The sequence below is a fragment of the Podarcis erhardii genome (genome assembly GCF_964252035.2).
Source record: "Podarcis erhardii genome assembly, chromosome: 1".
Lineage (NCBI taxonomy): Eukaryota > Metazoa > Chordata > Lepidosauria > Squamata > Lacertidae > Podarcis > Podarcis erhardii.
In genome coordinates, this window is record NC_138497.1 from 25,069,927 (window position 1) to 25,083,840 (window position 13,914).

Sequence of the window (13,914 nt, forward strand, 5' to 3'; positions counted from 1 at the left end):
GCTGCGGTATTGATCCTATAGGGTGAAAGAAACGGGACCAGGGATTGATTGAATCTGAAAGCACTTTGATGATCAAAGCAAACGTCATGGGGGAAACCGAAGGGTGGGTGCATACTTATTAACACAATGCAGAGACCTCCTGATTTCCTGGAAATCCACCTCATGGTGTGGGGGGCGGGGGGTGGGAACCACACACAAAAGCCTGGCCCCTTGTGAAGAATCTCAGTTTGTTATTTAAGCTTGGCGTTGTATGTCAAAATGGTGTATTTTGTATGAAGCTGAATGTCACAGCTTTGCCACAACTGGTCTCAAAGGGAGCTCTTATGCCTTGAATAGCTTGTGTGAAAGAAGACATTTGGCCAGCATCGCCTCCCGTGTGGCTTTACATGGCATGAATCCAATATAGTAGGAAGTAGACAAGAGCCATTTGGAAACCAAGTGAATAATTCTAACTAGTGTCGCTTCCCCTCCCTGCACCACTTGATCTATACTTGCAGGAGTTTCTAAGTACCAAACAACAACAACAACCCACCCTTAAAAAAACAATACTATGATTTTTTTCAGCTCTTTGTTCTTGACTTTTTTCACAGGTTGGTGAAATAAAAGCCCACGCGGCTGAATGGAAAGCCAACGTGACTGCGGAGTTCAGGGAAACGCGGCGGCGTCTCAGCGTTGAAATCCACGACAAGCTCCAGAGAGCAGCGACGATTCGGAGCATGGAGCGCAGGCGGCTGGGGCTGGACCAGAGAGCCCACTCGCTGGATATGCTCTCTCCGGAGAAACGCTGCGTATTTGCTGCCTTGGACAGTGGCCACTTCAAGGCTTCATCTCAGGAAAGCATCAACAACAGGCCTAACAACCTGCGCCTTAAAGGGACGGAACAGTTGAGCAAGCATGGGCAGGGGGCCTCCGAGGACAACATCATCAACAAGTTCGGCTCTTCCTCCAAGCTGACCAAGAGGAAAAACAAAGACCTGAAGAAGAGCATCCCGGAAGACGTGCGCAAAATCTACGAGACCTTCCGGAACTACTCCTTGGATGAGGAGAAGAAGGAGGAAGATTCCGAGAAAGGGTGTCACTCGGAACATTCCAGCACTGCCGTTCTCACCGAGTGCATTGAACAGCACATGGGCCTCGAGAACGGGATGATCCCCTGCGAAACCAAAGAAAGGGAACACGAAAACAAAGCATTACTTGAAGACAGGAATTAAATGTGAAAACCAACAAAAACAATGACCCTTGACTCTCACGAACCAATGTTAGTCTTTTATATACGTACAAGATATATATATACAAATGGATATATGTATCAAGAAGACATGTGCCTTATACAGACTCCTAATTCAGTCTGGTTCCATAACATCCTGGGATATTTCACTGTGCCATAACAACCGAAGTTTGCTCTGCCAAAAGAAATCACACTGGGAAATGGCGTCTGCAGCTGGAATATTGACAATGACAGCCTACGTGTGCTTGCCATGGAGGAACATCCAAACACCAGGGTAATACAGCTGGAAAGGCAAATAACACAGCGGGAATGTTTGGGAGCAAAGACAGACCTCTTAGAAGAGCATTTCGGGAAGTGAGGAAAGAAGGCTTCTACTTTTTCAATGGATGACAAGTTCCTTGCTTCTGTCACTGCTGAATCCCTTTTTTTTTTTTTTAATGGAAAGGCAAAATAACTTTAAAATAAGGCAGTGTTTATGATTTGGCATAGGATCCAAATATGATTGTTCTCCTATTTTGTATTTCAAATATATATATATATACACACACATTCAAAAATGGATGAATTAGCTTCAGTAATCCAAAATAAATAAATAAATGCCCATGCACAAGGAAGTTGCCTGGACACTGATGAAGATAACAGCAGGATATTTCCCCCCCAGAAAAAAGAAAAGAAAAAAAAAACACACAAAAACAGCACATAACAAATGGAAATTTTAAAAGGGGAAAATTGGGGTGTGGGTGGGTATGGGTGTTTTCCCCTGCCGTTGGAAGAAATTCCTGTGATAAACTGATAATCATACATTGGAGATTATCTCATTACCTTCAAAATTTCAGCATCTGCATTGCTTAAACGAGGAATAACCTTGCGCTTGGTTCAGTTAAACAGTGAGCCCCTTGTTTTAAAATGTTTGCATCCACACTTTGTATTACTGATGGAGCTCCAGTTGAAATGCTGTAATACAATGAAGACGGAGAGCGAAGCCTTTGCATGATGTCAAACATTTTGCTCTTCTCTGTAGCAGAAGTTGAATTTTTTAAAACAGTAGGCAATGTAAACAATGTAAAGTCATGGGGCAGGGCAACTTTCAAAGCTCAGGGCTCTGTGTCCCTATTGGTCGTTAGGGTTTAGACAGACAACTTCCCAAAATTCCACGTGGATGATGAAGGCAATGATAAAAAACATGATCAAAATTTTTAAGTGCTTATAGCTTTAAGTGCCATTAATAACATCATATTGTGCAACTGTTAAATCACATGCTTTGTCGACTATCTTCCTGTAAGTGTTACTTTTCTTTCTCATTCATTTTGGTTTCTCTTCCTTGCTTCCTCAGAACCTAAGCAAAACCTCTTTTGGTTTCAAAGCCAACAACAAACAACAAGATAATTATTACTACACATTTTATACCCATTGCCATGTCTTTGATGATTGCATATGGAGAGCACAAACAGCTTCAAACCTAAAAACAAAGGAAGAGGATGTGAGAAAATTAATTAATGTGATCTTGGGTGTGTTTGCTTGCGTAAGAAATGGAGTGAGGGGAAAGGTGTTGAAATGAAAGGTGGGTTGGAATACATGTGCAAACTTGCATATTGTCAGAGCCACCCTGGGTCCCAGCTCACAAGAGACCAAAGTCCAGTCCAAGCTATATACAAAAGGTTTTATTGAAGATCATTGTCGTCATTACATCCAAACTCCGTGGCTCCGCATCTGTTACCCTTAGATGTTAGAAGTCCCCTCTGAGTCCGTCCCTCCCCTGCACCAATTTAAGAGGCTTGTACTGCTCCACCTTTTCCTCTCTTTCCTTTTCCGCAGGGTCTTCCTGCCCCCCTGTCTTCCCTCTTTCCGGGACTCCCCAGAGGCTGAGTCTTCTCCCGCCTGCTCCCCCCTCCTTCGTGCTTTGGCACCAGGCTCCTCCTCAGAGCTCTCCTCATTTCCGCGCGCCTCTATATTTGAACTTGGCGCGCGTACGTTGCCTCTGACCTTCCTTTCTACAGTTACGCTGCTCTCGGTACTACACTCCTCCCTTTCAGGCAGGACGTCTTGCTCCGAACTCCTCCCCCTTCCTCCTTCCTGTCCTGCTCTTTCTGACACACTGGCAACTCCCCCCCCTCTACTCCGTTCCGACGGGGGAGCTGGTCCCGCTTTGCCACTCCCACTGGGGATTCCCTCTTCGTTCCCCTCTCTCTGACTGATTCCCTCTCTATTGCCCCTTGGCCTGACCAGGGGGGCTCCCTTCTGGGAATCCTCTGATTCGCTAGACGGACTTTGGGACAACCTCGGCTCGTTGTCGTCCTCTTCCTCCTCGCCCTCGCTCTCTGTCTCCTCTCTCCCTAAAACCCTGACATCCATCCCCCCCTCGAAGCCCCCCCTTCCCCCCTTCCGCTCATCGGGTGCAGGTTGTGGAAGCTGCCGCTCTTCGGAGGCGGACGCAGGATACAGATTCTGCACCTCCATCTCCTCTGTTTGCAGTTCGTTGTACGAGTGTTCGAATTCGGGTTCTTGACCCAAGGTGTTCTCTTCTCCCTCCTCCATTGGTACCTGGTCCGGTGCTGCCTGCCAAGGTCCCGTCAGCCATTTCCTGCGCCAGTCCTCCTCTGGTTGCTCGTCCCACCAATAAGAGGGTTCTGTGTCCACCCCTGAACACGATCCCCTGGGCGAGTTGGAGTCCGGCGACCTTTCTTCAGCTGAAGAAAAGCCGTGGAAAGTGCTGCCTGAACATGTGGGCGTAAAGAGCCAGTCATCAAAGTACTCGGCTGGCATGGGTCTATGAGGGAAAAGGGCATGGAACTCGTCTTTTAAAAGAGGTTCGTCTAAGGCGTAGCCTGGCACCCAACCATTGGCACTGACTGGGGCACCCTCTCTGACTAGAAAATATTCTACTCCCTCTTGCCCCCATCTCGAGTCCAGGATCTCTGTGACCTCGTTGAGTGGTTCGGCCCTAGGCGCCCTCTCCCTCTCCTGTGACTTAGTGTGTTGTTGCGTGACTGTGTCAGACTCCTGAAACCTGTGCGGTGCCTTGTAGGGAGTGAGCACCGATCTATGAAAGACCGGGTGCACTCTGGAACCTTCGGGGAGGGCTAGTCGAAAGGCTACAGGGTTGATTTTAGCCTCCACCTGGTACGGCCCTAACTGCCTGTGCCCCAGCTTCTTCTTGGCCAACGACTTGGCTGGCATCGCTTGGGCCGCTAACCACACCCAGTCCCCCACCTGGATCTCCTCTCCCTCTCTCCTGTTTTTGTCAGCCTGCACCTTATATGCTTGCTTGGCCAGCTCTAAATGTCTCCGCAACTCTTCGTGCACCTCCTGCAGCTCCGCTGCAAACTGGTCGGCTCCTTGCGGCACCCCCTCTCCCGGTGCCACGAACCCCGGGAAGGTTCTGGGGTGACGACCATTGTTCGCGAAAAACGGCGTCACCCCCGTGGACGCGTGCTTCGTGTTGTTATAGGCAAACTCTGCCATCGGCAGGTAGTCCACCCAAACTGCTGGTCGCTGGTTGGCGTAACATCTCAGGTACTGCTGCATGATCGCGTTGACCCTCTCAGCTTGGCCGTTGGTTTGTGGGTGTCTCGCCGACGTGAGGTTGATCTTGACGTTCAGGATACCTAAAAGCTTCTGCCAAAAATTGGAAACAAACTGGCGCCCCCTGTCGGACAGGATGGACTGCGGCAGCCCATGCACCTTGAACACGTGATCGATGAAGAGTTTGGCAGTCTGTTCCGCCGTCGCCACCTTTGCGCATGGAATGAAGTGCGCCATCTTGGTGAACAGGTCCACAACCACCAGTACCGCCGTCTTCCCCCTGGAGCTGGGCAGGTCAGTAACGAAGTCCAGAGCTACCCTCTCCCACGGTTGCTGTGGCGTTTCCAGCGGTTCCAACAGCCCCGCTGGCTTCTGGTGTACTGGCTTGAACCTCTGACAAGTGTCACACCTGGCGACGTAATCCGCTACCTCTCCACGCATCCGGGGCCACCAAAAGTCTCTTGCCACCAGTTCTATTGTCTTCTCCTTACCGAAGTGGCCCGCACTGGGGGCGTCGTGCAACTGCTGCAGAACCTTTGCGCGAAGCTCGTCGCTTGGCACGTAGAGGGCACCTTTGCGAGTTAGCAGCCCGTCGCGTAGTTGGAACTCTTCGCCACTCTGCACACCTCTGCGCAATTCCTCCATCTTGGACTGTGCGAACTGATCCACTTGCAACGCGCGTCGCACCGCGTCCAGATCTACTGTGGCGGCAGCGCACGACCACGCCTGCGGTGCGAAAATGTGCTTGGCTGCTACAGGCGCCGCTTCATCGAGATATTGCGGTTTCCTGGATAGCGCATCGGCTATAACGTTGGAATCTCCTGGGACGTACTCTATCCGAAAGTCGAAATCCGCGAAGAATTCCGCCCAGCGCATGTGCCTCTGGCTTTGGAGCTTCGCCGTGCGCCAATACTCTAGGTTCTTGTGATCCGTGCGGACCTGTACTGTGTGCTTGGCTCCTATGAGGAAGTGTCGCCACGCTTTGAAAGCTGCGTGAATGGCTAACAGCTCCCTGTCCCATATGGTGTAGTTTTGCTCCGCTTTGCTGAGCTTTCTGGAGTAAAAGGCACCGGGTCTCCAGTTTCCATGTGGATCTTCTTGCAGGAGTACGGCTCCAACCGCTCTGTCTGACGCGTCGGTCTCTAGTCGTATGGGCTTGCCTGGATTCACGTGCAGCAGCTGCTCCTCGGAGGCGAAAAGGCTTTTAAGCTTCTGAAAAGAGCGCTCCGCCTGTTCCGTCCACACGAACCTCTTTTTCTTGGAACTGAGAGTGTCCGTGATCGCTGCCGTCTCCTTTGCAAAACCTCTGATGAATTTGCGGTAGAAGTTGGCGAAGCCGATGAATCTTTGGACTTCCTTCCGATTGCGAGGGCTCTTCCAGTCCAACACCGCGCGGACCTTGGCGCTGTCCATGGCCAGCCCCTTGTCGGACAGCTTGTAGCCTAGGAAATCCACGTCCGTCACATCAAACTGGCACTTCTCTAACTTGGCGTAGAGCTTGTTCTCCCGTAGTCTCTGCAGGACTTCCTTTACGTCCTTCTCATGGGCCTCCTCCGTTTCCGAAAAGATCAGGATGTCGTCGAGGAAACACACGCATTTCTTGTAGAGAAGTCCCGCTAGCACGTGATGCATAAATGCTTGGAAGACGTGAGATCCATTTTGGAGACCAAATGGCATAACTCTGTATTCGTACGTGCCCAGAGGCGTGAACATGGCCGTCTTCCACTCATCGCCCTCCCGGATGCGTATGAGGTTATACGCTCCACGCAGATCCAATTTGGTGAAGATCTTCCCCTTCCTTACGGTTGCCAGGAGATCATCTATCTTGGGCATGGGGAAGGCCTTGGGTTTGGTCTTACTGTTTATGAATCGATAGTCCACAATGAGTCTTTTCTGGGGCGTGTCTTTCTTCTTTACAAAGAAAACAGGACTGCCCCCCACCGCTTTCGATTCTCGGATGAATCCGCGCTTCAAATTGTGCTCTATGAACTCCCTGAGTTCTTGCATCTCGTCCTCAGACATGGAATACAGCTTTGCAGTCGGCAACTGCGCCCCTGGCACCAGGTCGATGGCACAATCATAAGGCCTGTGGGGCGGCAACTGGTCAGCTTCCTTCTCGCAGAAAACCTCCAGGAACCCCTCGTACTTGCGGGGTACTGCCTGCACCATGCCAAGTTGCAACTGCTGCTCAGCTCCCTCCTCCTGGCTGGACTGGATGCAATGTTGAGCACAGTACGATGAGCAAAAGGTGATCTGCCGTTGGTACCACGCTACAGCAGGACTGTGTCTCTCCAGCCAACTCATGCCTAATACTATAGGCGTGTCTGAAAGGCGGGTGACATTGAAGCTGATGACTTCTCGATGATTTCCAATCCTCATCACCATGGGAGGCGTCTGTTGCACAACTTGTCCTCCTAGCAATTTCCTGCCATCCACCGTGACTACGTTCAGAGGTGTTGTCGCTGGCAGAAGCGCTATGCGATGCTGCTTGACAAAGTGCGTCCCCACAAAATCTGCGTTGCTCCCAGAATCAATCGTGATGGGGACTTCCAGGGTGGTTCCATTCGGCAACTGAAGTGTTGCAGTGAGCTGCACCGCTGGCTTGGGTGGTAAAGGGTCTGTGCGTTGCAAAAGCGCTGGGGACTGCTCTACAGATTCGCCTGGCTGAGCCCCAGCAGCTCTGCTTCCAGCCAGGCACTGTCGTTTCCCTGAGGTTGCTCTGCTTGCATCATTTCTGCTGCAACAGTTGCTAAAGCTGCAGTGTGTTTCTGCAGCCTCTGGGGACACTCTTTCGCCATGTGCTGTGCACTGTCGCAAATGTAACACTTCCTGGTCCCTCTAGGAGGCTTTGCCTTCACTGCACCGGAAGCTGGGGCTCTGGCTGTTGCTTGAGCCTTAGCACCACCAAGTTCCATGGGCTCCTCCCCTGCCTTCCCAGTGGCGAAGGATGTGACTGACTGAACTCCCTGGGGATGAAAGAAGACGTCCTCGCTGGTGGACGCACCTGACGTTCTTCCTCAGTGTGCCAAGGACGTCCCTCGTGCCGTATCCCAATCGCCAAAGCCCTCTGCACAAGCTCCTCCAGGGTCTGGGGTCTGTCTCCCCTGGCAAGTTCATCCTTAATGGGACCGCTGAGCCCCTCCCAGAACAAATCCCTCACAGGTGCACAATCCTTCTCCCAGCTTAGCGCAGTCAGTAAAGCAAAAAATCTAGAATGGTACTGACGCACAGTGGCTTTGCCTTGCCGCAATCCAAAAATTTCCCTGCGTGCAAGATCCACATCTACAGTAGACTGGAAGCAGGCATCCATCGCTTTAATGAATTCATCTGCATCGCGGCGGGCAGGGCCATCTTCACGCCACAAATTGCGCAACCAGTCTCTGGCCGGCCCATGCAAGTGAGAAACAATAAACCCCACTTTCTCCTCCTCATCTTTAAAGTCATGACGAAGCAAGTGCAATGCATACAAAACGTCTGCTCTGAAACTGGGGTAGTGCTTCAGGTTCCCATCGAAGTGGGTGACTAGGCTGCCCCCCCTCCGTCCAAGTCCAATCCCCTCTGATCTGGACCCTGGGAACCCTTCCCTGCTTGCACGTTCCCACCTTGTTTGCAGGTCCTGGCAGTGCTTCTCCATTTCGTCATGCTTCTTCTGAGACGCAAGGACTGCAGCAGTGAGTTCGGAAACTGTAGTTCGCAGCGCTGTCAACTGCTCCTCCGCAGTCATGGCTGTCACCGTTCGTGAGCTTTGCAAAAAAAAAAATTTTGCGTTCTTTGGAGGGGACTTTCTGTCAGAGCCACCCTGGGTCCCAGCTCACAAGAGACCAAAGTCCAGTCCAAGCTATATACAAAAGGTTTTATTGAAGATCATTGTCGTCATTACATCCAAACTCCGTGGCTCCGCATCTGTTACCCTTAGATGTTAGAAGTCCCCTCTGAGTCCGTCCCTCCCCTGCACCAATTTAAGAGGCTTGTACTGCTCCACCTTTTCCTCTCTTTCCTTTTCCGCAGGGTCTTCCTGCCCCCCTGTCTTCCCTCTTTCCGGGACTCCCCAGAGGCTGAGTCTTCTCCCGCCTGCTCCCCCCTCCTTCGTGCTTTGGCACCAGGCTCCTCCTCAGAGCTCTCCTCATTTCCGCGCGCCTCTATATTTGAACTTGGCGCGCGTACGTTGCCTCTGACCTTCCTTTCTACAGTTACGCTGCTCTCGGTACTACACTCCTCCCTTTCAGGCAGGACGTCTTGCTCCGAACTCCTCCCCCTTCCTCCTTCCTGTCCTGCTCTTTCTGACACACTGGCAACTCCCCCCCCTCTACTCCGTTCCGACGGGGGAGCTGGTCCCGCTTTGCCACTCCCACTGGGGATTCCCTCTTCGTTCCCCTCTCTCTGACTGATTCCCTCTCTATTGCCCCTTGGCCTGACCAGGGGGGCTCCCTTCTGGGAATCCTCTGATTCGCTAGACGGACTTTGGGACAACCTCGGCTCGTTGTCGTCCTCTTCCTCCTCGCCCTCGCTCTCTGTCTCCTCTCTCCCTAAAACCCTGACACATATCATCTATGTATTTTTCATAGCCTTCAAAGACTGTCACCAACAGCTGTGGTTCTTCAAATTCCACCAAACCTAGTGCAACACACTACACCTCCCTCCTTCCATACAATCCACCCAAACTTAGTTTATGAAGATAATATAACCAGGAATAGTTTCTGTAATCATGCCTTGACATTCTAGGGAAAACATGGGATGGGCCCCATCTACAATATGGTTACCAGATGTCCCCGTTTTCCAAGGACAGTCACCGGATTTACAAATTTGTCCCTGGACAAAATCCGTCCCCGGAATGTCCCCGGATTTATATTTTAAGTGTTGTAGATTTGTTAGTAGGGAAAGAATGTTGCGTGATTGGTTCAACGGCACAAGACATATCATATGGGGACTTCTGGCGAGGCAAAATGGCGGGCACCACGGCATCGAGTAGCTCCTGAAGTCAGCCTGAGCCAACTGCGCTACCAGGCTGGCTCTGGGCTTCTGAGACTGCCGCCGCCGCCGCCACTGCTGAGGAAAACCGGGGATGTCTGGCGTGTCAACTGGAGGAACCGTTGACACTTCCCCTCCGTGACCCAAATCGAGCCGGGAGCAAGAGCACCCGGCCGACTGCCCAGCGGCACTCCAGGGCCAGGAAAACCCCGGAGCTGATGCAGGGAGAAGGAGGAGAGGAGAAGGAAGAGAGAGAAAGAGGAAGGAGAAAAAAAGAGGAGCCCTGACCTTGCCCCGCCACAGCCGCCATCACTGAAAGGAGAGGTAGGGGAGCACCAGGAGGGCAAGGACACGTGGCTGAGCCCAGGCTCAGCCCGAACCTACTCCATGGTGGCTAGCACTCCAAGAGAGCAGGCAGGGGCCCAGAGGAAGGCCAGTGAGAGCCAGTGTGGTGTAGCGGTTAAGAGCGGTGGACTCGTAATCTGGGGAACCAGGTTCACGTCTCCGCTCCTCCACCTGCAGCTGCTGGGTGACCTTGGGCCAGTCACACTTCTCTGAAGTCTCTCAGCCCCACTCACCTCACAGAGTGTTTGTTGTGGAGGAGGAAGGGAAAGGAGAATGTTAGCCGCTTTGAGACTCCTTCGGGTAGTGATAAAGCGGGATATCAAATCCAAACTACTCCTCCTCCTCTTCTTCTTCTTCTTCTTCTTCTTCTTCTTCTTCTTCTTCTTCTTCTTCTGTGCGACAGAGTAGACCACAAAAGAGATTACTTCTTAATTTAACAACAACAACAACAACAACAACAACAACAACAACTTTTTTCCTCTTTCTCCCCCCAAAAGTGTCCCCAGATTCTTTGAAAAAAAATCTGGTAACCTTAATCTACAATGCACTGGGCTTTTGAACACGCACCCCTCACCAATGAAGAGTTTTCACCGGGAATTTGCTCCTGTAGCAAATGTGGGGAGGTGGTGGTCATTGAGACATTTGGGGAGCTTTGTACACCCACAATACCAAACCTGACTCCCCTTGTGAGATTTTTTTTTAAGAGACACATTGAATGTTGTGTAGCTTGATCATAAGGATGTGATTAAAGTGCATAATGAAAGGAGGTGCTGGGGAATTGGGACCAGATGCAAAACTTGGGGTGGGAGTGTCCAGAGCGAGAGGAGTGGCTGCGAGAAACTTACCTGTGGCTGACATTTTTCTCAAAGGCTGCCCTGGAGTCAGCTGGTCTAGGAGGCTATTGAAGCAGTGTCAAAGATCAATGCTGGATAAATTCATAGATTAAAAGCCTTGTGTGACCTTTATCATGAAAGATGTTGCTTCAGAAACCGAAAAAAGGCTAGAAAAACAACTCTTCCCACCCTTGCAGTCTATGGATTTGTTGAACCAAGACAGCCCTGAAAGCTTGCTCAGTCGGTTGCCCTTCACTTTACGATCAGATACTGGGAATTACATTCTCTTAAGACATGCAGTTTCTGTGATAACCTTGAGAGGGAAATAGTGGCTAGACTTAAGAGCTCTAATCGCACAGATCTGATGTTTTAAAGACCTGGTCCTTCAAACTTTCATTCTTTGAACATCAGATATGAAAAAAAAAGATTAACGAAAACACCCTCTTTAAAATGCCAGCTGTTAAATGTTACTTCGCTACCAGCTTTCTCTTACAAGGAGAGTGTGCACTGGGGGATGCTAGTGCTGCTAGGTGAGAATTAATTAAATATCAAAGGGCTTTAGTGAGCCCAAAATGTCCATCATCAAGGATGCCCCAAGTGTCTGCTGCTCTGGCCTTGCCATCTTTCAGCCAGCCTCTGCTGGGAGGCAGGTATTTCTTCTTTGCATTGAATATAATCGGAGAATCCATTCATTCCAGGAGCAGAGAGACAACAAAATGGCCTACTCCCTCAGGAACCTGCCACTTCTTTCTGAATGGGGAATGCCCAGCCATTGCCTATTTACATGCATTAACTAGTGGATAAGAATGCAAATTGAAATTGCCCACTGACTCTGTTTATTTATTGATTGCATTTCCACTAGTGCTGCTAATATAACTTTTGGCTCAGTTCTTTTTGTGTGTGGTGGCGGCAAATTTATTGACAGCATGACAAAATTAGGGTGTTCCTTATGGTGGCTGTGAGTTGGTGACCATTTTTTTAAATAAAAAAATATCTTCAAACATAGGGAGTGACACTGCATAATTATGTAGCGTCACTCCTGAGGGATTTGGGGAGAAAATGTGGCTGCTACTAAAGGAGTGCCAGAGGCAGGCGATGCGTTTCCAACTCACCCTGAATTTTGGGCCTCCTGAAAATGGACCAAAATGCTCTCTTGTATCAGTTTTCAAAAACTGGTCAATTTCAGATCAGCCCTATATGTCTGCTTAGCTGCATGAGCTTTCAGACCCTATTCCTCCTGGTGCAGGGCCTGACATGAAAAGTAAAAACAAACCCAGGGCTGTCTGAAATATAAACAACTGTTGAACTCAGTATTGGTATTGTGAAGCCTGATTCTACAACACACTTAGTCATCCTACTTTTCTAAATTCAAATGGCAAGTGAAGTCCCTAGGATTCCAGCCTTTTAGATCTGCTTAGGTTAAACTACACTGAAAGCAGCATTTGTCAAGGCAGGTGAGCAAGCTGACTTCTCTTCATGACAGTTTTCAAGTTACAGTTGGCCCCTTTCTACAATAATGAGAGCAATCAACTTGAGAATCTGGAAGATGTGCCTTAGAACTTCTCTGAGACCCATCAGTGAAGCTGCTGGTGCAGATTGATGTCTTACATGAATAATGGGAGTGGCTGAAAGTAGCATCTAACTAAAGGGACTATCTGTGTTTTTTTTATTGAGGTAGTTTACTGTTTCAACTGCAGGGGAACAATGGATGATGATGACATCGGATGCATACACCTCTGTAAATTAGCAATTGGCTCAGACCCTGGGGGATTAAGAGCAGCCCTCTCTGTGTGGTTTCAATGAGCTACATAGTGTGTGTGTGTGTGTGTGTGTGTGTGTGTGTGTGTGTGTAGTTCACAGGCATCCTTCCTAAAATAGCTGAGCCGTTTATGTTTATGAGCTGTCCTATAGCAATACCAAATGTGTTGGAGAAACTGGCTCTCTAGATGTTGTTGTGTTACAGCTCCCACCATTCTTGGCCATTAGCTATGCTGATAGAGGCTGATGAGAGTTGAAATCCAACAATATCTGGAGGGCCACAGGTTCCCTCACCCCCCTTTTTAAGGGTCGGATGGCCTCATAGGTTTAAACAACCAAAATCTCTAAGGAATGACTATGGGTGCCTATGTTTGGAATAAATTAATTACTTTTGAATTGATGGGGTTATAAATGTTTGTTTCATGCTTTCCCATCATTTCTCTTTTTTTATTGCCAGGCTTTGATAAGGTGTTAGTATTTCTCTTTCTCTAGTTCAAATAACATCTGGTTTCTTCCCTGCGGATCTGAGAAAATTGTTAATTGATATATGTAGATATGCCACTGTGTAAATGACAAAAAATAATCATAGTCTTTTAGATGGATTCTGAGGCTTAAGCTACTCACATTAGATGAGATAATCCCAAATGCAAATTAAGGTGGAAAATAATCAGATGTTAACTATAGAAAACCATTTTGAAGTCTAATTGTAGTGGCTGGGGGTAGGGTAAGGCAGGAACCTGTAGACCAGATGTGGAGCTCCCAAGGCCACATCTGGCCTGGGGCCACTGTTTACCCACCTCTGCCTTAACAGCTTCCAAGGCCAGGTTCACAGCTTCCAAGATCATGCAGAAAATATCCCTGCCCCACTCCACCAAAGGAGATCCAGACATGAAAACTGCCTTTGACATAATGCCCACCCAAACTCTACTGAGATGGCTAAATGTACCTTCTGAGCGGAATAAGAATGTGCACCCATATTTGGAAGCCACCATGTATTATACATGACTAGTCCATTATTCCAGTTGGATCTGGAATAACATTAATTTTCAAACATTAATTTCAGTTTGAAAGGTGGGCAAGAACAGCTTAAGGGCTGAAATTTTTGAATAACTCGTTTGGACTCATTGGAGATAAAGGTTCTCACTACTGTGAAGCTTGTGACTTGGGTAAATGTTGAGATTTCTTAAAACCCAAAGCCATGAACTGGAAGTCTGTTTTGACTGAATGAAATTGAGGATTTGGAGTGAGGGCTGGGATTGG

At 49.2% G+C, this 13,914-nt stretch overlaps 1 protein-coding gene across 2 annotated transcripts in view; it reads left to right on the forward strand.

Annotated features, from left to right (window-relative positions):
- Window positions 1–2,814, forward strand: part of KCNK10 (potassium two pore domain channel subfamily K member 10) — an 84,629-nt gene extending 81,815 nt beyond the window's left edge. For both annotated transcript variants that reach the window (XM_081862178.1, XM_081862177.1), the window contains one exon: window positions 591–2,814. In XM_081862178.1, coding sequence (XP_081718304.1) covers window positions 591–1,211 — 621 coding nt within the window. In that variant the 3' untranslated portion in view covers window positions 1,212–2,814. The remainder of the gene's footprint in view (window positions 1–590) is intronic.
- The last annotated feature ends 11,100 nt before the right edge of the window (window positions 2,815–13,914 follow it).